We start from the raw sequence: 23558 nt of genomic DNA on the forward strand, positions 1-23558 counted from the left end.
GCCGAGCACGCCTTAAAGACAGACAAAAACCCCACGGCACGGTGGACACACGAGCCCGGCTACCCCCCCACCAGCCCCAAGCCTGAGGCACAGGGTCCCCGCACCCACCCAAACCCAGCCTTTGAAGGGGAGGGGGTCATCTTAACACCCCTAAGGTCACAGAGGCAATGACAACTTTGCAAAATGACAGAGACACAGCCCAGGGCGCGGAGAGGCGAGTTTAAATACAAGCCAGACTCTGGGGCTTCGTGTGTGCAGCCACATTCCATCCGACCAACTGACAACAGCCCAAAGGAGAAGAAATCTGTCTACAGAAAGCTTTAAAAAAAAAAAGGAGTCAGGGAGACCCTGGGGTGCTGCCTTCCCGAGGCTCTGAGCTGGGGTTCGGGTCGGGGAGACGGGCCAGGCCGTCCGCCTACCTGTGATCCGGTCTCTCTCCATTCCTTCGGTTATATATATTTAGCAGCAGGCGGAGTCCGGCGCCCCGTCCACCGACGTCCCCCCTTCACACCCGCGTCGCCCTCCCTCCCTCTGCCTCCTCCTCCAAAAAACAAAAAACCACTCTTCGTCTTGTGTAATTTCTTCAATCTGTTGCAATCACGAATGCATCCACATTACCACATTTCCATGTGCTTGTCATATGTGTGAGCGAGCGCCGCACTGAAGCCGCGTTGTCTCTTCAAGCCAAGAGAGGACAGGGAGCAAAAGGAGAGATTTGGAAGAACGTTGGCGAGAGGGTGCGGGCGGGTCTTTCAGGGACCGGGTCCCCGCCACGTGCCAGGACCGGCCGCCTGGGCCTGGGCCTCCCGAGCCAGCGCGCGGTGGCTTCAGGGTCCAGCGCGCAGCTTCCGGCGGGCGGCGGCCTCTCTCCACCCCCTCCGCCCCCGCTGCCTGCCCGGCGCTCTGGCTTCTCCCTTTTAATATTCCCTTAGAGATGTTTAACTTAGGCTCTTGGAAACCAACTCGCAGAGTCAAATTCCTGGCGGCTTCCAGAGCCTTCCCTCTCCCTCCGGCCAGCCAGGCTGGGAGGCTGCGATTTCCGATTTCCTTGGGTTGTAAGCGTTTCACAAGCCTAGTTCCTGAGCGCCCGCCTCGCCTCTCCTCTGCCTCCCTGGCCCGGGCCTCGCCCTGCACTCAGACTCTCCCAGGCAGGAGGGCTCAGAGGTGGGGGGGCCCTGACACCTGCCCAGGTGGAACCCTGCCATCCCCCCCTCCCCAGCCCCTGTGTAGCCTCGTCTCGCCTCCCCAGCCTCCTCTCCCCAGCCTCCCGCCAGCAGGCTGGAAGATTTCCATCTCCCACACATGAGTCAGTGTGTCTCACGGTCCCCGGGGAGGGACCCTGTCCCTGGCTGTGATTTCCCCAGACTCAGCGCCTGCTCTTTGGGAACTGGCTGGGGGAGGAGGGGGAACTTGGTGCTACTTCCGGCTGCCCACGCGGCCTCAGGGGTCCCCACCGGCGCCAGTCACCACAGAGGAGCTAGGAGGGCTACAGCGAGGGTCCCGGGAGGTGTGAGTTATGGGGGGGGGCTGCCTCAAGGGGTGGGCAGAGATGGGCTGTGCTTGCCATCTCTAGTTAGACAAAATGTGTATTCCTCCCAGTGCCACCACTCGGGCTGTTTATGAGAATGACTGATTTTCAGCTTCTCTTGAGACAGAAGCAGCCGTGCCGCCCACACCGGGAGGCCTTCCTTTCCTGCCCAGGGCCAGCCCCGGCCTGCGCACCGTGCACGCCGCGCCGCGCCACGCTCAGATACAATGTGCGTTTGCCACCCTGCTCTGGTCCCCATCCCCATCCTGGATGACACTTCCTGCTCCAGGGAAGACTCGGAGCTGGCGGACCGGCCGTGAGTCACCACAGCCTGCCGGGCTCAGTCAGCCACAGGACCAAGACGCAGGCCCGGCCACGTCCTCCCAGCTCTGCCCCCACCCTGCCCCCGGGCCGGGACCCAAACCTACCCCTCAGGCGGCAAAATTCTTGTTGGGGTGTGTGGGGACAACACCTGGGGGGGGGGGCAGAGCATAGTCCCGGGGGGCCGCTGCGCAGCGAGAGAAGGGGACAGGGTCCGCTGAGGAGGGACCCGGCTCTCAGGCATGGGGGGAGGGGGCATCGGACGTGCGATTAAGTGAAAGACCTTGAGCTACAGGGATGACCCGGGGCCCAGGGAGGCCATGGAGGTAATCATCTCCGGTAACCTGGAAGGGAGACACACACTAACACACTCACACAAGCACACTCACATACACACACACAAGGACAGGCAAGGACAGAGCAGAGAGAGCGGAAGATCGCAGTGATGTGGCCCCAAGCCAGCAGCACCTGGCTCCCCAGAAGCCGGTGGTCAGGCAGCAGACGTGGGAGCCGCTGCGGGCGGAGCGTGCAGCTCCGCACACACTGGGACTCCCAGCCAGGGGTGCTGAGTTCTGACGTGTGGCCTCCAGCTGGGAGAAGGTAACTGGGCCGTGTGGGCCCTCTGTTAGGCCAGCCTCGGGGTGCGGGTGTGGGGTTCTGGGCTCTCCTGGGGCCGCCGCTCACCACAACTGCTCCGTCACCCGACGTCTTTCCAAAACACGCATCACGGCGGACGCTGAGTGCTGAGAGCCACAGGTGTTGGTTCGTTTCTTTACACTCTCTTCTGACATTGAGAAAGGATTGTGGGCGGTTTTTCCTCACTACCAATGCAGTGTCTGTTCGCTGTGTTGTTTGGGAAGCACCGAGAACACAGGAGACTCTCACACAGGGCTCCCAGGGTGGTGGCGGGGCGGGCGGGCGGGCCGGCCAGGGACCAGCACCTCCTGCAGGCCTCACCCCCGGCTTGCCGAGTCTGGCTCGGGCTCCACTTCCCCGCCATGCCTAAAACTCCAGGCACTCCAGCCCAAGCGAGGGGCAATTTGAAATTGAAAACCTGGCCGCGGTGCCTGGTGCCAGTGAGGCCTGTGTTAGTCATTAGCCAGGGACGACACAGGGGCAGTGGGGGTGGGCAAGGTCCCCGGCTCACGCACGTCAACCTAGCTACTCAGGAGGCTGAGATCTGAGGATTGCAGTTCAAAGCCAGCCAGGGCAGGAGAGTCTGTGAGACTCATATCTCCAATTAATTACCCAACCAGCCAGAAGTGGAGGTGCAGCTCAAGTGGTAGAGTGCTAGCCTTCAGCAAAACAAATCAGGGACAGCACCCAGGCCCTGAGTTCAAGCCCAGGACCGGCACTGAGGCGCATGAGCGGATCCCATGGACTGGCTGGTGGGCGTGACCAGCTGTTTCTGAAGAGGACGGAGGCTGTGGTCACAGGCAAGCAGGACCCCAAACTGTGCCAACCCGGAGCCTCAGCGCCTACCCCAGCCTGCCCATACCCTGGCCCAGTCCCAGCACCCCCTTCCTGTCCTTAGGGCGGCACTCTGCCCCTCACCCACACTGACCCGGGGCGCAACCCACACAGCCAGAACCCCGCCACAGCGCCGCCCCGCTGCAGAGGGGCTTCACCCCGTGAAGCAGCGAAGGAAGAGCGAGTACCACACTCTCTACACGCAACCTGGACAAGGCTTTGTTCCAGAACGCACCGCGGCCTGGTCCTCCGGGACCGTCCCGCCAGCCAGCCCTCCGGCTGTGGCTTTTCAACCCTGGCGGAAACTCACATCCCGAGCTGAGAGAGCCAGCCCGCCTTTGCACAACCCGGCACCCAGCTGGGAGGTGACAGAACACTGCCAGGTGACCAGTGGCCCACGATGCCGTCCAGGTCAGGAAGTGAAGTGTCCTGCACATGTCTCACAGGGGCAGCAGGGGGAGGTCGTGGGGCCGCGAGGCCTTGCTCCTGGGGCGGTTCGTGAGGGAGGGAGGAGGGCTCTTGGTGGCCAGAACGCTTCCAGGCTCTGGGCGCAGACTTGCGGCCTCCACAGTGTCCTCCCTGAGTGTGGCCGCTCAGGAGCCTCCACAAGGCCGCCAGAGCAAACAAGCTCGCTTCAAAAATGAGTTTTCCAGCCTGGGTGTGGTGGCTCACACCTTAATTCCATCCTCTCTGAGGCTGAGATCTGAGGATCCCAGTTCAAAACCAGCCTGGGCAGGAAAGCCGGTGAGATCCTTATCTGCAATGAACCACCAAAAAAATCAAAAGTGGAACTGTGGCTCAGGTGGTAGAACAGCAGCTTTGAATAAAAAAGCTAAGGGAGAGGCTGGGAAGGTGGCTCAGTGGTAGAGCGCTTGCCTCGCATGCATGAGGCCCTGGGTTCTACTCCTCAGCACCACATAAGCAGAAAAAGCCAGAAGTGGTGCTGTGGCTAAAGTGGTAGAGCACTTGCCTTGAGCTGAAGAGCTGAGGGACAGCGCCCAGGCCCAGAGTTCAGGCCCCACAACTGACAAAAAAAAAAAAAGCTAAGGGATAACACCCAGGCCCTGAGTTCAAGCCCCAGTCCTGGCACGTGCACACATACACACAAATAATAGTAATAATAATAATAATGGTAACAACAACAAAATATTTTTCTAAATGGGCTGTGGTGGGCATGTCTGTAATCCCGGCAGAGGACGGCCACCTCAGGCCAGCCTGGGCTATGCTGCGTACCTTGTCTCAAGATAACCAAGAAATGAAGGCCGCTCCTGCCCGCTCCCTGCTTGTGCGGGCTCCGCTTCTGCAGCGGCTTGCTCCATCTCTCTAGGAACAAAGGACCTCTGTGCCCGGCCTGCGGTGGAGGCTGCGCCGTGGCTGCCATCCGAAGCCCTCCAGGTTGGCCCTAGCCCAGGCTGCTCACCCGTCTGCGGCCGCAGCATGCCTTTCTGGAATCTTCTCTGCTGCACCTCAAGATTCCTAAGTCCATTCAGGCCAGCTCCTCTCTGACCGGGGGCCGAGGCAGGGTCCGGTGGAGCCATCGGCCCGCCCCGCCCTGCTGGGGGACCTTTCACGTCGGCCTGAAAGGCGCCCAGGACTTGGGTCCCACCCTGAAGGCCCTCGGCCCTCACATAAAGCCGTCTGTCCATGGACGGAGCCGCCAGGTCACTCCTACAGGGGTCCTGGGCAGGAGAGGCGGGGCGGGGACCCGTGGGGACAGCGGCTTTATGGCGTGCACTCCAGCATCCTGCCTGCTGGGTCGGTGCCCAATAAATGTTCAGCAATGAACTTGAGAATCTGATGCGCAGACAACACAAGCCAGCCCCACCCCCACCCCCTTCCACAACTGACTCCCCAGGAAGGCAGCTGCCAGGCCTGGTGCCTGCCTTCAACCCCAGGGGGAGAGGGTGGAGGCAGAAGGGGTTTGAGTCAGGGCCAGGCTGGGATACATAGTGAGGCTCTGGCTCAAACCCATTTCCTTTTGGGGTGTGTGTGTGGGGGGGAATCCTGGGATTTGAACTCAGGACCTTGTGCTTGCTAGGAAAGGGCTCTATCCCTGAGCCATTCCTCTAACCCTTTTTACATGTGTTTAAAATATCTATCTAGCCGGGCACCAGTAACTCAAGCCTGTCATCCTAGCTACTCAGGAGGCTGAGATCTGAGGATCGCGGTTCAAAGCCAGCCTGGGCAGGAAAGTCCATGAGACTCTCATCTCTAATAAACTACCAGAAAACTGGAAGTGGTGCTGTGGCTAAAGTGGTAAAGTGGTCTCACCTTGAGCTGAAAAGCTGAGGGACAGCACCCAGGCCCAGAGTTCAAGCCCCAAAACTGACAAAAATAAATAAATAAAAATCTAGGGCTGGGAAGGTGGCTCAGTGGTAGAGCGCTTGCCTTGCATGCCTGAGGCCCTGGGTTCGATTCCTCAGCACCACATAAGCAAAAAGGTAAAAAAGCCGGAAGTGGCACTGTGGCTCAAGTGGTAGAGCGCTAGCCTTGAACTGAAGAGCTGAGGGACAGCGCCCAGGCCCAGAGTTCAGGCCCCACAACCGGACCCAAAAAAAAAAAAAATCTATCTATCCACCCGCCCATTCACCCATCTATCTATCCATCCATCCATCCATCCATCCACCCACCCATGGTCTCTACTTCCTAGGATGACCTGAACTACGATCCTCCTGTGTATGTCCCCCGTGTGGTTGAGGTGAGCCCAGCCACTGTACTTTATGAGCAGCTGGAATGAGAGGTATATGCTACCAATATTCAGCTATTGGTTGAGATGGAGTCTCAAGGATTTTTGTGGCCTGGCCTAGCTTCAAACAACCCCGCCTCCTCCCCCCCCCCCTCCCAAATAGCTACAACTGTATCCAGCCAAAGTTATTTTTGCTGGTTTTGGTAGTACTAGGGGTTGAATTCAGGACCTTGCACTTACAGGCAGGTCCTCTCCCACTTCAGCCATATCCCTACCTTTTTTTAACTTTACTTTTTTAATTAATGAATTTTTTTTACAGAGGGGTTACAATTACATGAGCAAGGAAATGAGTACATTTCTTATCAAGCATTGTTGCCTCCTCCTTTGTTTCCCCTTCCCATCTCTGCCCTCCCATCTTCCCCCTTCCCCACCCCCTTAACTTTATTTTTGAAGCAGGGTCTCACCGTGATGCCTGGGCTGGCCTGGACCTCAATCCTCCCATTTATACTTCCCAGGTACATACCACCACGCCCAGATTTTTATTGGTTGAAATGGGGTTGTGAGAATTTTTTGCCTAGGCTGACCTCAAATCCTGATCCTCCCCACCCCTACCTCCCACACAGCTGGAATTACAGGCATGAGCCACTACATCTAGCAAAAAGAAAAAGGGAAATGTCATGAATGCCCTGTGGCTGCCCAGCTGCCTTGCCCTTCCTCCCTGGAGACACTACATTCCTCACCAATTTCTTCCCCAGAAGGCACGGAGACAGAAAGGAAAGGGGGCTGACACTTGCATTTTAAATTAGCTTTGGGGCCATCCCTCCACATTGCTCCTATCAAATCTGATGTGACCACGCATAGGACCAACTGCCCGCCCTCAGAGTGCCAGGAGCACCCAGCCTGTCCCCGGCCCAGGTCGCACACCAGACACAATAACCAGGGCGGGGTGTTGGAGGGGCCGGGTGGGTGGGGCTGAAGGGATGCTGCGCCGCAGCTGGGACCAGGAGGGTGGAGAGGATGCGCTCTCCCCTCCCCGCAGACAGCCTGGAAGTATGGGCACCAGCTGCGGAGGCCCGGCACGTGGAAGGAGCAGGAAACAGAGGCTTGAGGCTGGAGAAGGGAGGCCGGCAGGCCGGGGAGCGACCGGAGCGGGTGCTCAGATGTAGTCCCGTCAGGAGGCAAGGCTGGTTGAGCCCATGGCCCAGCCTCTGTGACCAACAAGGGACTGGGCAAATGCCTCTGATCGTGGCTGTGTGTAGAGGTGGGGGGAATGGGGGACCCCACCGCAGGGAACCACAGTGGAACAAGGGTCTGGGAGAGAAGGTGGCCAGGCCCCAGGCAGCGCATCCATCCGAGAGCTACTGGAGGGCGATGCGTGGTGGAGATCAGCGCTACCTGCTGGCCTTGGGGTGCAAGGTAGAGTTTAGGACCTGGGTAGGCGGCAAGCTGAGGCTGCAGAGGTGCGGGGTGGGGTGGGGGGACAAGCGGACACCCGGATGTGGGGGAGGAAGGAGCCAGCTGGGGGCCAGCGGACCCCTGGGGCAAAGCCTTCTAGAGAGAAGATTCTTCCACCACCAACTACCTCCACGCAACACAGTCTGCCCACATGCCTGGCACAGAGGAAGGAGCGAGCGATGCGCGTGCCATGCGCGTGCCCCGAGCACCTGCTTGTGCCTAGGCGGCCCGGTGTGTGCGCGCCCCGCCCCCTGGCACCGTGGCCGGCCGGGAGGTCACCAGCGGGGCTCCAGCCAGGCCTGAGCAGGCCGCCGTCCTGAGAGGCTGTGCCTGAGGCTCTGGGAGAGGAGCAGGGGCTCCAGCCCAGGACACCGCGGTTCAGGGGGACACTCGGGAGGGGGCTGAGGAGTCCTGTAACAAAGACCCAGCGCTCCAGGCTCACCTCAGCAACACGCGCTTCTCCCCAGGCTCTGGGGGGGGTCACGAGTACAAACCCACGGTGTCAGCAGAGCCGTGCTCTCTCCAAGGCTCTGGGCAGGGCCCCCACAGGCCTATTCCCTCCTGGCCTCTTCCTGGGGCTTCTCGTAGCTTCTCTGTCCTCTCCTCCTCTTAGCAGGACCCTTCCCAACCCAAAATGGCCTGGCCCTGAGTTCTTACGCTAACATCCCTGCAAAGACCCTACTTGCAGGCCAGGTCATTCGCCGAGCCTCAGGGTGGACGTGAATGGGGGGGGCTGCGGGTGGAGGGGGCTGGGATGAGGTCACAGATCCCAGAGGTACTGGAAGAAAAGCAGGACGAGAGACACCGGAAGTGGCACAGAAGCAAGAGGCTCCAGGGATCTGCGCCCCAGAGAGGGAAGCACAGAGCCGCTGTGGGAACAGGGCAGAGGTCGGCCCAGCCTGCCGTCCGGGCTGCTGGGGCCACAGCAAGAGGCGAGCGTGGGAGGAGAGCCTGGAAGGTTCCCAGAAGGGCACAGGCCCGGAGGACCCCGGGGAGGTTGGAACAGAGGACAGCCCCCATCGCAGCCCACCTGCAGGCTGAGGGAGCACACTCATACACAGAGCAAGGCCGACGGTGAGAGGACCCCAATTATGCAATGCTGAGTGTATACAAAAGACAGTTCCGACACAGCACGCACCACAGACACACTGACAAGGAGCAGCGCGGCTGGAAGCCGGGGCTCTGGCTTTATCATCTGCACTAGATGTTTTTGTTTTTTGTCAGTCCTGGGGCTTGAACCCTGGGCCTGGGCACAGTCTCTCAGCTCTTCAGCTCAAAGCGAGCGCTCTACCACTTGAACCACAGCGCCACTTCCAGTTTTCTGAGTGGTTTTATTGGAGATAAAGAGTTTCACAGACTTTCCTTCCTGGGCTGGCTTTGAACTGTGATCCTCAGATCTCAGCCTCCTGAGTAGCTAGGATTACAGGTGTGAGTCACCAGTGCCCGTCTTTCTTGTGCGTGCGTGTGTGCATGCGTGCTTGTGTGCGTGCGTGTGCGTGCGTGTGCATGCATGTGTGCGTGTGTGTGCATGCGTGTGTGTCTGTGTGCGTGTGTGTGTGTGTACCAGTACTAGGGTTTGAACTCAGGTCCTCCAGCTCTTGCTGGCCTTCTCATTCAATGCAGGTGCTCTACCACTTGAGCCACACCTTCACTTCCAGCTTTTTGGTGACTAAGTGGAGATCAGAATCTTATGGCCCTCTTTGCTGAGGCTGGCATTGAACCTTGATCATCAGAATCTCAGCTTCCTGAATAGCTGACAGGCATGAGCAGTTGGTAACTAGCTATTCCTTTTTTTGTTTTTTTTGTCGGTGGTGGGACTTGAACTCAGCTCTGGAGGCGCTGTCCCTCAGCTTTTTTGCTCAAGGCTAGTGCTCTACTACTTTGGGCCACAGCTCCACTTCGTTTTCTCATGGATAATTAGGGATAGGCATCTCACAAACTTCCCTGCCTGGGCTGGCTTTGAACTGTGATCCTCACATCTCAGCCTCCTAGTAGCTAGGGTTACAGGTGTGAGCCACTGGTGCATGGCTAATTTTTTTTTTTTTAAATAGGAAGCTAGAAAGTGAGTGATTGCATCCAAGATTGGCCGTGGGTATTGTGTGAGCCAAGGGTTAGGCCAGACCCAAACACAATGAAGAAGGGAAGCTGAGGGCAGAGACAGGGTCCAGGGCACATGGCACAGGCGGGCAGGGGCAGGGTGCTCTGTGGGGACTCGGGACAGGGCAGCTGGGATCAGGGAAGGACCCTCTGCTCTGCGGGTGGCGGCGGCAGGGGCCGGCGGGGGAGGAAGGCCCGCAGAGGACCGCCTGTGTCAGCAGCCAGCCCCCTGGGAAGCCCAGATCACCAGCTTGCAGCTTTGTGCTTCCGCAAATTATGCCCTAGACTGCCAAGTGCTGACGGCACAGAACTGCTGGTCGGAGCACAGGAAGCAACAGGCGGAAGGAGACCCCATCCACGCTATCCCCCAAAGCGCTGGGGACCCCTGCCCATCTCACGAAGGCCAGCGGGCAGGAAGAGATCAAAAGGCAGCAATTATCCATTACAAAAGAAAGGGCCCTGAGAAAAGGCACCCAGACAAGACAGGGGTGGCAGTGGCAGGGCTGGCCGGCGGTGAGTGGCCCCGCGTGGCTGCGCTGGGCGGAGACCCCTTAACCACGGCTGCTGAGTCGTCCAGAAGCTGGGGGGCCTCCAGCCAGGGCGGCACCGCCTCCTCCCACACCCAGACGCCTCCTCCACCACAGTGGCCCCACACACACTCCCGGGACGTCCCAGGGCCCTCCCTCCAGCCACGCCCACACCACAGCACCCTTGCCCAGCCCTGGGCCAGGCCACACCCCGAGGCGGGCCGCTTGCAGCCCCGGAGCTGTGAGCATTTGGGGTATGGAATTCTGGAGCCCTGGGTTGCCAGCGTGGGGTCTAGAACTCTCCATCTTATTGCTACTAACCACGGGTCAATACCAAGTGACAACGAATAGAAAATAAATTCTATGCAAATGGATGAATGAATCCAATGGGCGTGGTTAGCGGCCACTGTCCCCAGTACAGCAGAGGAGCCGCTCTGGCCAGCAGTGGCCACTGAACACACCGCGCCAGTCTAGAGGGGACTGGACGCGGGGACCGCCGTGCCCCTGTGGGCTCTGCCCCGGGGAGGAGGCAGCCGGGTGGGGAGCAGAGTGGGGTATCTGGACACCAGCGCTGCCGATTCACGGGTGATTCTGTGTGTGTCTCTGTCACTTCCTCCGCCTCTAGACGACACAGCCCCTGCCTGTCAGGACGGCGAGTCCCGGCTGGACCTCTATGTCTGGTGCCCTCTCTGAACAGAGGCCAAGAAATGGGAATGGGGGAGCTTGAGATGTCCGCCTGGGGTCCGGCTGGGCTGGAGATGCCCGGGGGGGAAGTCGTGCAGGCTCGGGCCAGGGATCAAGGGAGGCGCCTGAGCCAGACCCCGTGGTGGGAAGGCCTTTTCCCAGGCCCCAGAGTGCCGATGCCTGCTGCTGGTGAGGGATCTTTATTTCCCCTCCCCATGCCCCCAACGAAGCGCAGAAGCACAGCCACAAGTCCACGCTTTAATCCCGGACAGTGTCCCAGGTTTGGAACTGGCCACAGAGGTCTATGGAGACTGAATGGCCACACAAGCAGCCCGCCCACCGTCACAGACACTCTGCTGTGACCCTCCACTCCTCCCAGCCGAGCCGAGCCTCCTCACTGAGTCTACCTCCTCCTCCCTCCCTGCCCCACGCCCGGATGTATCTCAGGTGGAGCCGCGTGGCAGGCCTGAAGGCTGCCCGTGTGGGATCCAGCCCTGATGGGGAGCCCCCCAGCAAGGCTGGCACCCCCGAGGCCGGACCGCGAGGGGGCTGAGGCCCATCACGCCTCTTACCTGGGCTGGCCAGATCGCCAAGCCTCCGGAGCCGGCCGCTGGATGTCCTCGTGACTCCTAAAGACAGAGACAACAGGGAGAGGTCACACGAGGTCACCCGGAGCTCCCTCCACGCGCTCGGTCAGCACGGGTGTCCTCACTCCCGTCCCTGCCACATAGCCCCGGCCTGGCAGCCACCTGGGGCACCGAGCGGTGACGCCACCACCTGGTGCCGGGATGACTCCTTGCACAATCCCCCCACGCCCTCCCACCCCTTTGCAGGTAAGAGAGCTGAGTCTCGGCAGACGGGAGCCTAGCCCGCGGGCACAACACGGTGCTGCAGCTGAGCCCGGCTTCCTCGCTGAAGATGAAGAGAGGCTGGCACCGTGCCTGCACAGCCACCCCTTCTAGACCCGACTTCTTTCTCTACACCAGAGTCTACAGCACCAGGCAGCCCTGTCCCAGCCCCATCGCTCCCAGGGCTGAGGAGAGCTGGACTGGATTGGGAAGGTGGCTGGAGCTTTTCTCTTTCCACCCCACATCAGCGCAGCTGGGTGCTGCAAGCCGCCTCTGCCACACGCGCACACACGCACCCCAGGCCAGCCCCTGCCCACTCGAGAGGCTGGTGGCCGGCAAGCCCCAACCCCAAGCCATCTGCACGGTGCTAAGCCAAGCAAACTGCAGAGGCTGCCAGAGGAGCAGACCCAGGAACCATGCCACGCAGACATCCTTCAGAAAACTAGAGACACCCAAACCCGCCCAGCCAGGACTTCCTCATTGCCCCATCCATAGCTCGGTGCGGTCTCAGGCTAGCCCGACACGTCTGCATAGCGTCTACCCCAGCGGCTGGTCAAGCGGGATGGTTTCCCCTTCACGGGATCCTGCAAAGTCTTGCAGCACACATTCACCCTTCGTTCCTTCCATTCTCTTTCGACCGACCGACCGGCCGACCAACCAACCGACTGACCGACTGACCGTCCATCCGTCCGTCTGTCCTCTATTCACCCATCATCTGTTTATCCATCCACCCACCTATTCTTCCAGCCAGCCATCTGTCCAACCACTAGCTAGCTGGCCACTCACCCATCTACCCACCCTCCCATCCATCCAACCATCTATCTACCCACCCACCCGTGCAGCCATTGATCCAGCCAGCCAGACACACACTCACACACACACCCAACCAATACCCATCCATTTATCTGTCTATCCATCCATCACCCATCTATCCACATCACCCACCCAACTATCCACCCTATCCAGCCATCCACCCACCCCACCATCTATCCATCTATCTACCCACCCAACCATCTATCCATTCATCTATCCAGCCATCTGCCCACCCCACCCACCCCACCATCCACTCACACATGTGCCCACTCACCCATCCATCTCCCCAGCCCATGGGTAGACCAGCCAGCTGGAGGGGGAAGCAGCCGGTCTTGTTCCTAAGGCTGTGAAGCAGGTGTTCTGCACACCTGCCTTCGTGTGCCGCTCACCAGGTGCTACGCAGCTCTCTCCACACAGGAGAGGGGGGAATGGGAACTGCATTAGGGGACGGGTCAGTTCTAAGCCTGGGTCTCTTCTGATACTGAGAAAAAGACCCCAAGAAGGGCCCTAGTTTTAGCTGAGCACATATTATTATACAAAGCAGCACTGAGGAACCACACCGCAGGTGGCTCTGGGTGAGCCCCGGGTTGGAGAGCAGGGTCTTCAATGGTGCAAGCAGCAAGCCGCACAGCTGAGCCTGGAAGAAGAGGGGTGGGCATGCAGTTGCCCTGGCTCCCCGCCAAGGCTCTGACAATGGACTGGCCCCATCCCATGCATGCTCCCGAGGCTCAGCCACCATCCCGTGAATGCTCCCGAAGCCCAGCCACCATCCTGTGAATGTTCCCGAGGCCCAGCCACCATCCCGTGAGTGCTCCCAGGGCTCAGCCACCATCCCATGAGTGCTCCCGAGGCCCAGCCACCATCCCGTGAGTGCTCCCAGGGCTCAGCCACTATCCCATGAGTGCTCCCGAGGCCCAGCCACCATCCCTGAGTGCTCCCAGGGCCCAGCCACCATCCCTTGAGTGCTCCCAGGGCTCAGCCACCATCCCGTGAGTGCTCCCGAGGCCCAGCCACCATCCCGTGAGTGCTCCCGAGGCCCAGCCACCATCCCGTGAGTGCTCCCGAGGCCCAGCCACCATCCCGTGAGTGCTCCCGAGGCCCAGCCACCATCCCGTGAGTGCTCCCGAGGCTCAGCCACCATCCCGTGAGTGCTCCCGAGGCTCAGCCACCATCCCGTGAGTGCTCCCGAGGCTCAGCCACCATCCCGTGAGTGCTCCCGAGGCTCAGCCACCATCCTGTGAGTGCTCCCGAGGCCCAGCCACCATCCCATGCATGAGCCTGAGGCCCAGCCACCATCCCGTGAGTGCTCCCAGGGCTCAGCCATCATCCTGTGAGTGCTCCCGAGGCCCAGCCACCATCCCGTGAGTGCTCCCGAGGCCCAGCCACCATCCCGTGAGTGCTCCCAGGGCTCAGCCACCATCCCGTGAGTGCTCCCAGGGCTCAGCCACCATCCCGTGAGTGCTCCCGAGGCCCAGCCACCATCCCGTGAGTGCTCCCTGGACTCAGCCACCATCCCGTGAGTGCTCCCAGGGCTCAGCCACCATCCCGTGAGTGCTCCCAGGGCTCAGCCACTATCCCATGAGTGCTCCCGAGGCCCAGCCACCATCCCTGAATGCTCCCAGGGCTCAGCCACCATCCCGTGAGTGCTCCCAGGGCTCAGCCACCATCCCTTGAGTGCTCCCGAGGCCCAGCCACCATCCCGTGAGTGCTCCCAGGGCTCAGCCACCATCCCGTGAGTGCTCCCAGGGCTCAGCCACCATCCCGTGAGTGCTCCCGAGGCCCAGCCACCATCCCGTGAGTGCTCCCAGGGCTCAGCCACTATCCCATGAGTGCTCCCAAGGCCCAGCCACCATCCCGTGAGTGCTCCCAGGGCTCAGCCACCATCCCGTGAGTGCTCCCGAGGCCCAGCCACCATCCCGTGAGTGCTACTGAGGCTCAGCCACTATCCCGTGAGTGCTCCCAGGGCTCAGCCACCATCCCGTGAGTGCTCCCGAGGCCCAGCCACATCCTGTGAGTGCTCCCACGGCTTAGCCACCATCCCGTGAGTGCTCCTGGGGCTCAGCCACCATCCCGTGAGTGCTCCCAGGGCTCAGCCACCATCCTATGAGTGCTCCCAAGGCTCAGCCACCATCCCGTGAGTGCTCCCGAGGCCCAGCCACCATCCCGTGAGTGCTCCCAGGGCTCAGCCATCATCCTATGAGTGCTCCTGCTCCTGGGACTCAGCCATCATCCTGTGCCTGCTCCTGGGGCTGGGCCACCAGTCCCAGGAGGCTGGTGTTCCCACCCCATCTCAGATGGCAAAGGGGGGCAGGGCTGAGAGCGAGCAGCATGGGGGGAGCAGTGGCCGGGTCCTCCAGCGCAGCTCCAGCCCACTGCCGTCCCTCCCCCGCGCACGGGCTGGCGGCCTCTCCCTGGCCGCTGAGCAGGGAAGGCCCCGCGGGGAAGCCCAGGGGGCTCTGGGCCAGCCCAGCTGGTCAGGGGCTGGGCACAGCCATAGACAGGAGAAGAACGTCTCAGGGGCCCAGGACCCAGAGCCCCCTTAAGGCCAGAAGGGGGTGCTGGGGTGTGGCTCAGTGGCTGCCGGGGCTGGAAGCAGGGGTGGAGGCGGCCCTGCTCCTGAGGCTGCGGGGGCAGAGCAGCCACATGGGCACCCCAATCCCAGCTCACCTGGCCGCTCTCAGCACCCCCCGCCCCCCGGGCGCAGTGCAGGGACAGGCGCTGCCACAGTCGCTGCTCCCAAAATGGAAATCATGTGTGAGGGAGGCCGGGCGGGCAGCGAAGACGGGGCCAAACCTTCCGGTGCCCGACTCAGACTCAAAACACCGGGCGGGGAGAGAGGCTGAGAGGCGCGCTGCAGTCTAGGAGGAGCCCTGGGCCGGGAAGGGGCTCGAGCGAGGCCCGGACCTCACCCCACAGGCCTCCCTCCAAGGCGTCTAACGACTCCGCATTCCAGTTGAGAACTGAGTTATTTTTATATGATTTAAAATAAAACACGTCTGGAAGGAGCGGCGCTGGTGTGAAGCCTGCAGTCTGGAGGCGATCCTGGAGCCGATGACGGAGGTCTCCACAACAGAGGCCGGGGAGGCTGGGGAGGCCGGGCTCAAACCCAGGACGGGCTCAAACCCAGAGCTCCTGGGAGCCAGCGCAGACTCCACTGTCTAACCCCAGACCCTGGTCAGCCCAGGGGGGAGGGCAGACGTGGCGAAAGGGGAGTTGGAAAGTTTTCACCTTCAATGGTACGTGTTTGAGGCTGGGTGCCAAGGACACATGCATGGCTGAGAGCAGGAAGACCATGGTTCAAGGCCAGACTCAACATGCACGTGAGACCCTCTCTCAGCCAACAGTGGGATGTAGTGGTACATGCCTGCCGTCCTAGCTGTGGGAGAGGCTGAGGTGGTGGGATCTGCATTTGAAGCCAGCCTAGGCTGAAAGGTCTGCGAGACCCCATCTCAGTGGAAGAAGCCGCACATGGTGGTGCACACTTGTCATCCCAGCAACAAGAGAAAACCTAAAGTAGGGGGTTACAGTCCACGTGCACACCCAGGCAGGAAGTGAGATCCTATCATAAAAGTAACCAGTACAACGGGGTGGGCGTGTGGCTCAAGCGGCAGGGCACCAGTGAGCCAGCAAGCTGAGCCAGTGAGAGGCCCTGAGTTCAAACCCCACTACAGAGAAAGAAGGAAAGAAAGAGGGGGGGAGAGGGGGAGGGGGAGGAGGAGAGGGAGAGAAGAGAGAGAGAAGGGGGGAGAATCTGCATGCTAGTGGCTCACACCTTTAATCCGACCAACACCTTTAATCCTTTCCTACCTGGGCAGGAAAGCCAGGAAGACTCTTATCTCCAATTCACTACCAAAAAAAAGCCAGAAGTGGTGCTGTGGCTCTCAATCCTAGCCTCGAGAGAGAGGGGAAAAAAAGCTCAGGGACAGCGCCCAGACCCTGAAAAGAGAAAGGAAGGGAGGGAGGGAGGGAGGGAGGGAGGAAGGGAAGGGAAGGGAAGGGAAGGGAAGGGAAGGGAAGGGAAGGGAAGGGAAGGGAAGGGAGAGAGAGAGAAAGGGAGGGAGGGAGGGAGGGAGGGAGGGAGGAAGGAAGCAAGCAAGCAAGCTGTAGTAGAGTGCTAGCACAGAGCAAAAAGGAAGCAAGCAAGCAAGCCAGGTGCCAGTGGCTCACGTCTTAAATCCCAGCTACTCAGGAGGCTGAGATCTGAAGACTCAGATCACAATTCAAAGCCAGCCCGGACTGGAAAGTCAGTGAGACTCTTATCTCCAATTAACCACCAGAAAACTGGAGGTGGCGCTGTGGCTCAAGTGGTAGAGCGCTCGCCTTGAAGTAAAGAACTGAAGGACAGTGCCCAGGCCCAGAGTTCAAGCCCCACAAGAGACAAAAAAAAAAAAAAAAGAAAGAAAGTAAGTAGAAAAGGGAGAGGAGAGGAATGGGGAGGGGAGAGGAGGGGAGGGGAGGGGAAAGGGCCAGGTGCCATAGCTCAAGCCTGTAATCCTATTTGTAAGGTGGAGATCAGGATACTGAAATTCAGGGATAGCCTGGGCAGAAGAAATTCACGAGACTCTATCCTAATCAAAGTCTGGGTACGGTGGCCCACACCTGTTACTCCAGCCTTGGGGGACATACATGGCGCACGCACACACACCAGTACTGGGGTTTGATGCAGGTCCTAGGCACTGTCCCTGAGATTTTCCACTCAAGGTGGGCACTCTACCATTTGAGCCACAGCTCCATTTCTGGCTTTTTGGTAGTTAATTGGAGATGAAATCTCATGGACTTTCGTGTCCCAGGCTGGCTTCAAACCGTGATCCCTCAACTCTCAGCCTCCTGGGGAGCTAGGATTACAGGCGTGAGCTACTGGCACCCAGCTGGAGAAATGTTTAATGGGAGAGGAAAGATTAAATGAGGTTATACATTATAAGCACCTAGCATACATAGTGTCTGGCCCAAAATAAACACTCAGCAAGTGATGCTGTGATTCAGTGAATTACTGTTATGACATTGCACATGGCCGGTGCGGTCACCGCCAGCCTGTCACAGCATGGTCAGCTGTCACCGCATGGTCTACCTGTGGCTGCCAGTGCTGACGCGCCTCAGTCAAACCCGAGTTACAGCCGGGGCCAGGCGCTGCCACGCCCAGACAGCCCCGGAGGAGTCAGTGCAGAGGGGTCCCCTGGCCAGCACCCCAAAGAGGAGAAAATGCAGCACCAGACAGCAGGAAAGACATCATCAGGAAGAGCCGATGTTCCAGGCGTGCCCAGGGGACTACGGTGCCCTCCGGTCCCTCTGCAAGGCTCCACCCCGCGGGGACCCCACTGGGCACCGTGGCCTCATGGAGACCCTCCCCGCTGGTGCCCACCGCTCACTGGGGACTGCGAGGCGGGGCACCGTGACCCACCCTGGGCACGCGGTGCGGCACACGGCTATGACACAACCCCACGCCGCCCGGCTGCTGTCCTCACCCGCCTGGGCCCTGAGTGCGCGTCCAGGGCTGCGGCGGCTTTGCTGCCTCCATTGGATGAGGACGTGAGTTCCCTGAAGCGGGTCGCACTCCCGGGGCCGCCTCCTGCCCTCCTGCCGCCCTCCGGGCCTCTGCATTCAGCGGCCCTGGGCCAGGCAGACATGTGGCGTGGCTGGTGTGGGCTAATGTTTACATACAACGCTCCCAGTGATTTCCACGCGGAGCCCGGCAGCGGTCCGCATCAGAGTAGAAACTCGGGCAGATCCAGCCCCACCTCTGGCTCCATCCAAAACCATCAGACATGAGTGAGCGTGTCCCCGCGGTGCCTGGCGCAGGGAGAGTGTGCGCAGCCGGGAGAGGCAGGATTTGAACCGCATGCCAGATGCACGGCTCCAGCAAAGGGGTCCATCTCTGGTGGGGGTAGGGGCAGAGACGGCCCTTCCACACAGTCAAAAACAGACCACTGCCAGGCACCGCTGGCCCACACTTGCAATCCTAGCTACTCAGGAGGAGGCTGAGACCCGAGGATCACGGTTCGAAGCCAACCAGGGCAACAAAGTCCATGAGACTCTCATATCCAATTAACCGCCAGAAAGCCCAAAATGGAGCTGTGGCTCAAGTGGTAGAGAGCTAGCCTTGAGCAAAAGTTCAGGGATAGCAGCCAGGCCCTGAGTTCAAGCGCCATCATGTGCACACACACGCATACACTCTCTCTCTTTCTCTCTCTCTCTCTCTCTCTCTCTCTCTCTCTGTTTCTCTGAGCAGAAGTTCGGACAGTGATGTAGCAGACTGATTAGAAGCGCTCCACAGGCCGCTGGGCATCACTGGGCTCACATCAGGTGAAACTTGTCAGGAGTCTGTCGGACACCTTGTATTCAAACATATTCAAACACTGTTTTGTAGAATGGGAACGTCTTCGTACAACTACTTAAAGACAATAATTAAAAAAACGTTAAAAAACAAACAAGAAGCTGGTGAGGAGTCTTGGGTGCTCAGGGCCCGCGTTGGTGGCACTGCCACGAGCCATGCTGACCTCATGTTTTAGGCATCCCGCTGCCAAAAGAAGAAATAAACTCTGGTGACCCTGGGTTAATTTTCTATTTGCGCAATAGAAAATAATATTACACAGCCTGGCAGGGAGGTGCACGCATGTAATCCCAGCATGTGGGAGGCTGGGACAGTGAGTTCAAGGCAGCCTGGGTTATGCAGTGAGAGGAAAGGAAGAAGAAAGGGAGGGAAGGAGGGAGGGAGGGAAGGAGGGAGGGAGGGAGGGAGGGAGGGAGGGAGGGAGGGAGGGAGGGATTAAGAAAAATAAAGAAGGAAAGAGAAACAAAGAGGAAATCAGAAAGAGAAAGAAAACAAGCAAGAAGAAAGAAAAAAGAAGGGAGGGAAGGAATGATATTACATGGTCTTCTTACAGTGGAAAAAAAAAAGAAACAGTAAAAAAAAATTGGAAAAAATGTTACTCTGCCGACAGGACAGGTAGTTGCTGGGTAGTTTTTTGGGATTTTGTGATGCTTATAATAGTGGACAGCTGTTTAAAATTTTCAATGCTGAGGGCTTGAGGGCGTAGCTGGGCGCCTGCCAAGCTGCGCGAGGCCCTGGGTTCAATCCTCAGCACCATCCAAAAACAAAAAAGATCATTTAGAACAACAAATTATAACTTTTCCTAACTCTCCTCCCCCAGTGCCAGCCAGGAAGCCAGGAACTGGCACACGCCAGGCAGAGCTTCACCCCTGGCCTTCACACACAAATCCTTGAAGAACCGACCAAGCCCCGGCACCCTGGGTTTGCGCTGCGACCTCCTCTGTCCGTCATCTGTAGAAACAATCCCCTTACTTAATTCTTTGTGCTGGAAACCGGTTCTCCAGTGGGTTCTCCTTCCCTCTCACTGTGTGGTCCGTCCCCACCAGACAGCCACTAACAGGCCACAGCACAGGCCCCATGGACACCGATGCACCAAAGAGGTGACAGTTTCACCCACCCTCCATGAACCAGCAGCTTACAACCTAGGATGTACCATAGAGATGGGAAAGGCGCTAGAGAGAGAGGCTCTTGGAAGACTGGCTAACGAGGAAGGGAAGAGGACTGAGAGGGAGAAAACAGCCACAGTGCTGACTGGCTCGAGGAACTGGAAGATTCCAGAAGAAACCGCTGGAAAGTGACCAGGTGACAGGAGAGTGACCGCCATGGGGTCAGGTCAGATGAGGCAGCCAGTCACCTGGGTTGACTGGCTGGTCTCCAGGATTACCGTCAGCCAGGAAGCAGTTACCTTGTGGGGCAGGGAGGCCCCTCCAGGGGTGAAGGGGAGACGGGGCAGGGGGCCCCAGACAGAGCTGGGCATCGCTGGCCATTGCTGGCCAGTCACAGCAGGAAGGCAGACAGGCAAGCAGACAGCTTTCCAGCAAGCGACCCCAGGGCTTCTTCCGTGACCCAACAGGCTGACAGTGTTGGCATTTTCCATTCACTGTATCTCTGAATAAAACGCTGGGGTGGCCTTGGGGGACCCTAGGAATGCTAGAGAAAAGTCTCACCTCGGGTAATGTTTTGGGGTTAACGACTTGAAGAAACACACACACAAAGTGTCACTGTAAGTGCGATCTAAGACAGAAAGACAGCCCAAGAGGCGCATGGTGACAGTATGTTGCTTTAAGAAGCAAGCTTCAGGACTGGAGCAGGTCCCCAGCCAGCCCCGGCCCGCAGCTCAAGCCCGCCCACCCTCACAGGGTCTGCGCCAATGAGCTCGTCCACCTTTCTGGGAAGACATCACTGTTAGCAGACCCTTTATGGAAGCTGGGGAAGATGGGAAGTAAATTACGGGAGCTCCACCCACTCCATGCCAGGGATTAGATTTCAAGTGAATAGAATAGAATGAAACACATTTTTTCCTACTGTGCCAATGGCAGGCTTGAACTCAGGGCCTGGGTGCTGTCTATGAGCTTTATTTGCTCAAGACTAGCACTCTACAACCTGAGCCACAGCTCCACCTCTGGCTTTTTGCTGGTTAATCAGAGATGAGAGGCTTACAGACTCCCCATGCCCGGGCTGGCTTTGAACCGAGATCCTCAGATCTCAGCCTCCAGAGTAGCTGGGATTACAGGCGCGAGACAGTGTTGCCCAGCAAATATGCAGAACACAATTTCCTCGCAGAACACAATTCTGAAATCGTGTTCTAGACCTCTGACAATTCAATCATCACCTGGGCTTGCGGGAACAAGTCCTGGTGGGAACTCAGAAAGGAAATGTTACAACGGAGCCATTGCTGGATTTACCTTGGTTGCCTTTCAATTTCTACATGGCATTGTTTGGCAAAAAAAGGATCAACACAGAAGTAACACAGCCAAAAATAGCAATAGGAAAGAAGAGATACCTTGTGTTTCCCCGTGTGTGTGTGTGTGTGTGTGTGTGTGTGTGTGAGAGAGAGAGAGAGAGAGAGAGAGAGAGAGAGAGAGAGAGAGAGAGAGAGAGAGATTACAGAGCCTGGCAGTAAAGTGTTAAGCCCCAGCTACCAGGAAACTCTATCCACATTGACTCACTCATAGCTGAGGTTTGCCACACCTTGGAAAGCCGGGAGGCAGCGCGATGCCAATCTTGGCAAGAAGTCACCACCCTGTCCCTCCCTTCCCCAGGAGGCCAGCCACTGCGTACACTTGGCTGGTCCAGGCCTGGTGCCTCTACCCAGCAGCCCCCCCCCATATGCTCATAGGGCCAAAGTCACAACACTTGTTAGTGAATTTCTGCCACAGCCCGGCAAATCTGTCTATTTTGTCAGCCAGATCCTTAGCCAGTTGCGAGATGAAAGGACTGAACCCACTTCCAAGCGGCTTGGGTTACGTGCGCGTTATTCCTCCGCCGCTGCCAGGGTCCGACCCTGGTGGAAACCGGAGCTTGAATGGATGGGAGGCCGGGAAGGGAGGCCCCAGGATGCAGATCACAGGATCTGCAGCACAAGGCCGGGCAGCCTGCCAGCTCACCCCCGCCCAGCCCTTCCTGGTAGTCGTGCTCACCTGCAGCCCGGCTTGGCCCCGGGCAGAGTTACCACCATTCCCCAACATGCTTGGCCCCAACTTGCTTAGCCTGGCAAAGAGCAGGTGCCCGGGCATCCTGCTCCATGCAGTGGGGGGACCAGGTTCCCATCAAGTCCTCCCCAGAAGACACGAAGAGAACAATGGAACCAACCTGGGCGGGCCTGGAGCCACGTCCACCTGGGCCCCTTCTCTGACACCCCACGCCAGGGCAGGATGCAGGGAGCCAGATCTGAGGCTCCAGGAAGGACTTTGGGCCTCTTCACCCCTTGGCCTAGCACTCTAAGGGCCTGGGGGCTATTGGGGCTTCAAGGCTGACCCGTGACCTGGGCCCCTGACAGAGAAGCAGGCAGCCAGGGTCCAGAGTCCAGCCTGGGACCCGGGGCCAGCCTAGGACCCGGGGCCAGCCTGGGACCCAGGGTCAGCCTGGGACCTGGGGCCAGCCTGGGACCCGGGGCCAGCCTGGGACCTGGGGTGAGGATCGTCTTCCCTCCCTGCGGTTCCGTCCCGAGGCCTCCCCGCCACCAGCAGTCACGCTTCAGAGAACCAGGTCAGATTAGGCTGGAACAAAGCTCAGTTGTTGCTGAGCAGCCAGGAGGCCACGGATAAGCAAGCCGCCAGGGGACCAGCCCCCGCCGCTGCTCGGCTCAGTGGCCTCTTCACCAGGCTGCAAAACCCCAGGGCCCAAGGTGGAAGCCAGGGAGATATACAGAGGTCAAGACGGCTGGGAGCAGATGACCAGGGACCCGAGGCCAGCGGGGTGCCCAAAGCTGCCAGGGTGTAGCCGGAACAGAGCCTGGCGCCAGAAGTACCTGGTAGACTTTTCTAGAATGATCACCTCCATGTGGAGAAATGAAACAGACTACCAGGAGCCTCGGGAGACAGGGCCTCCCCAGCCCCACCACCAAAGTTCCGGGGGCCAGGGAAGGGATGGAGGTGATCGGACCTGCCACGGGACACGGCTGCCAGGGAGGAGGCTGGGCACCCTGCAGGCCGGCTGCTCCCCACCCAGGGCCTGGCACCCAAGGCAGACTCCCTCACCTCCAGTGGTTGCCATAGAGACCTCGGAGGCCTCTCCAGTGTCCCAGGTCACTCCACACAACAGCGCTGTCACCTCCTGTGCATTACGCAGGGCCCCAGGGGGCTTCGCCCATTCCCCCCCACCCCCATAAGTCCCTGGCCAGGACATTCCCATGGTTAACAAGCCCAACACACAGAGGTGCAGGAACCGGCCAGTCACTCCTCATTCCGAGTGCTCCTGGAGCTTCTCTCTGGAGCCCCAGAACCATCATCCCTGTCCCGGTGGAGGATCCTCTGCTAGCACATCAGGGGCCTGCCCTGGGGTGCGCTGGCTCTTCTTTATCAACAGCATCTTAAGCAAACTGCAGAGCCCATGCAACACGGCCCAAGGAAACCAGGGCCTCCAGACCCTGCCCAGGTGGGGGCCCTGGGGCGGCCAGGGATGGGAAGGACAATGTAGGAGGGCGGCCCACTGACTCAGTGTGGTGAGGGAGTACTTCTTCCCGGGTCCCTAGCTGAGACCCCCCGCTGCTGACACCCATCCAGACCTGCACCTGTGGCTCATCCCAAATCCAGCTGGATTCAGACTCAACGGGTAGCAATCCCAACGTCCCTCTGCTCCC

At 59.3% G+C, this 23558-nt stretch overlaps 1 protein-coding gene across 2 annotated transcripts in view; it reads right to left on the reverse strand.

Annotated features, from left to right (window-relative positions):
* Septin9 (septin 9) overlaps positions 1 to 23558 on the reverse strand; it is a 136780-nt gene that overhangs the window by 110278 nt on the left and 2944 nt on the right. The window contains exon 2 of one of the 2 annotated variants that reach the window (XM_069992908.1): positions 11341 to 11397. In XM_069992908.1, coding sequence (XP_069849009.1) covers positions 11341 to 11397 — 57 coding nt within the window. Of the gene's footprint in view, positions 1 to 419; positions 518 to 11340; positions 11398 to 23558 lie in introns of those variants that run through there. The other variant, XM_069992910.1, reaches the window with a different exon arrangement.

Source organism: Dipodomys merriami, unplaced genomic scaffold (assembly GCF_024711535.1).
Source record: "Dipodomys merriami isolate MVZ:Mamm:240054 unplaced genomic scaffold, mDipMer1.0.p SCAF_42, whole genome shotgun sequence".
NCBI lineage: Eukaryota > Metazoa > Chordata > Mammalia > Rodentia > Heteromyidae > Dipodomys > Dipodomys merriami.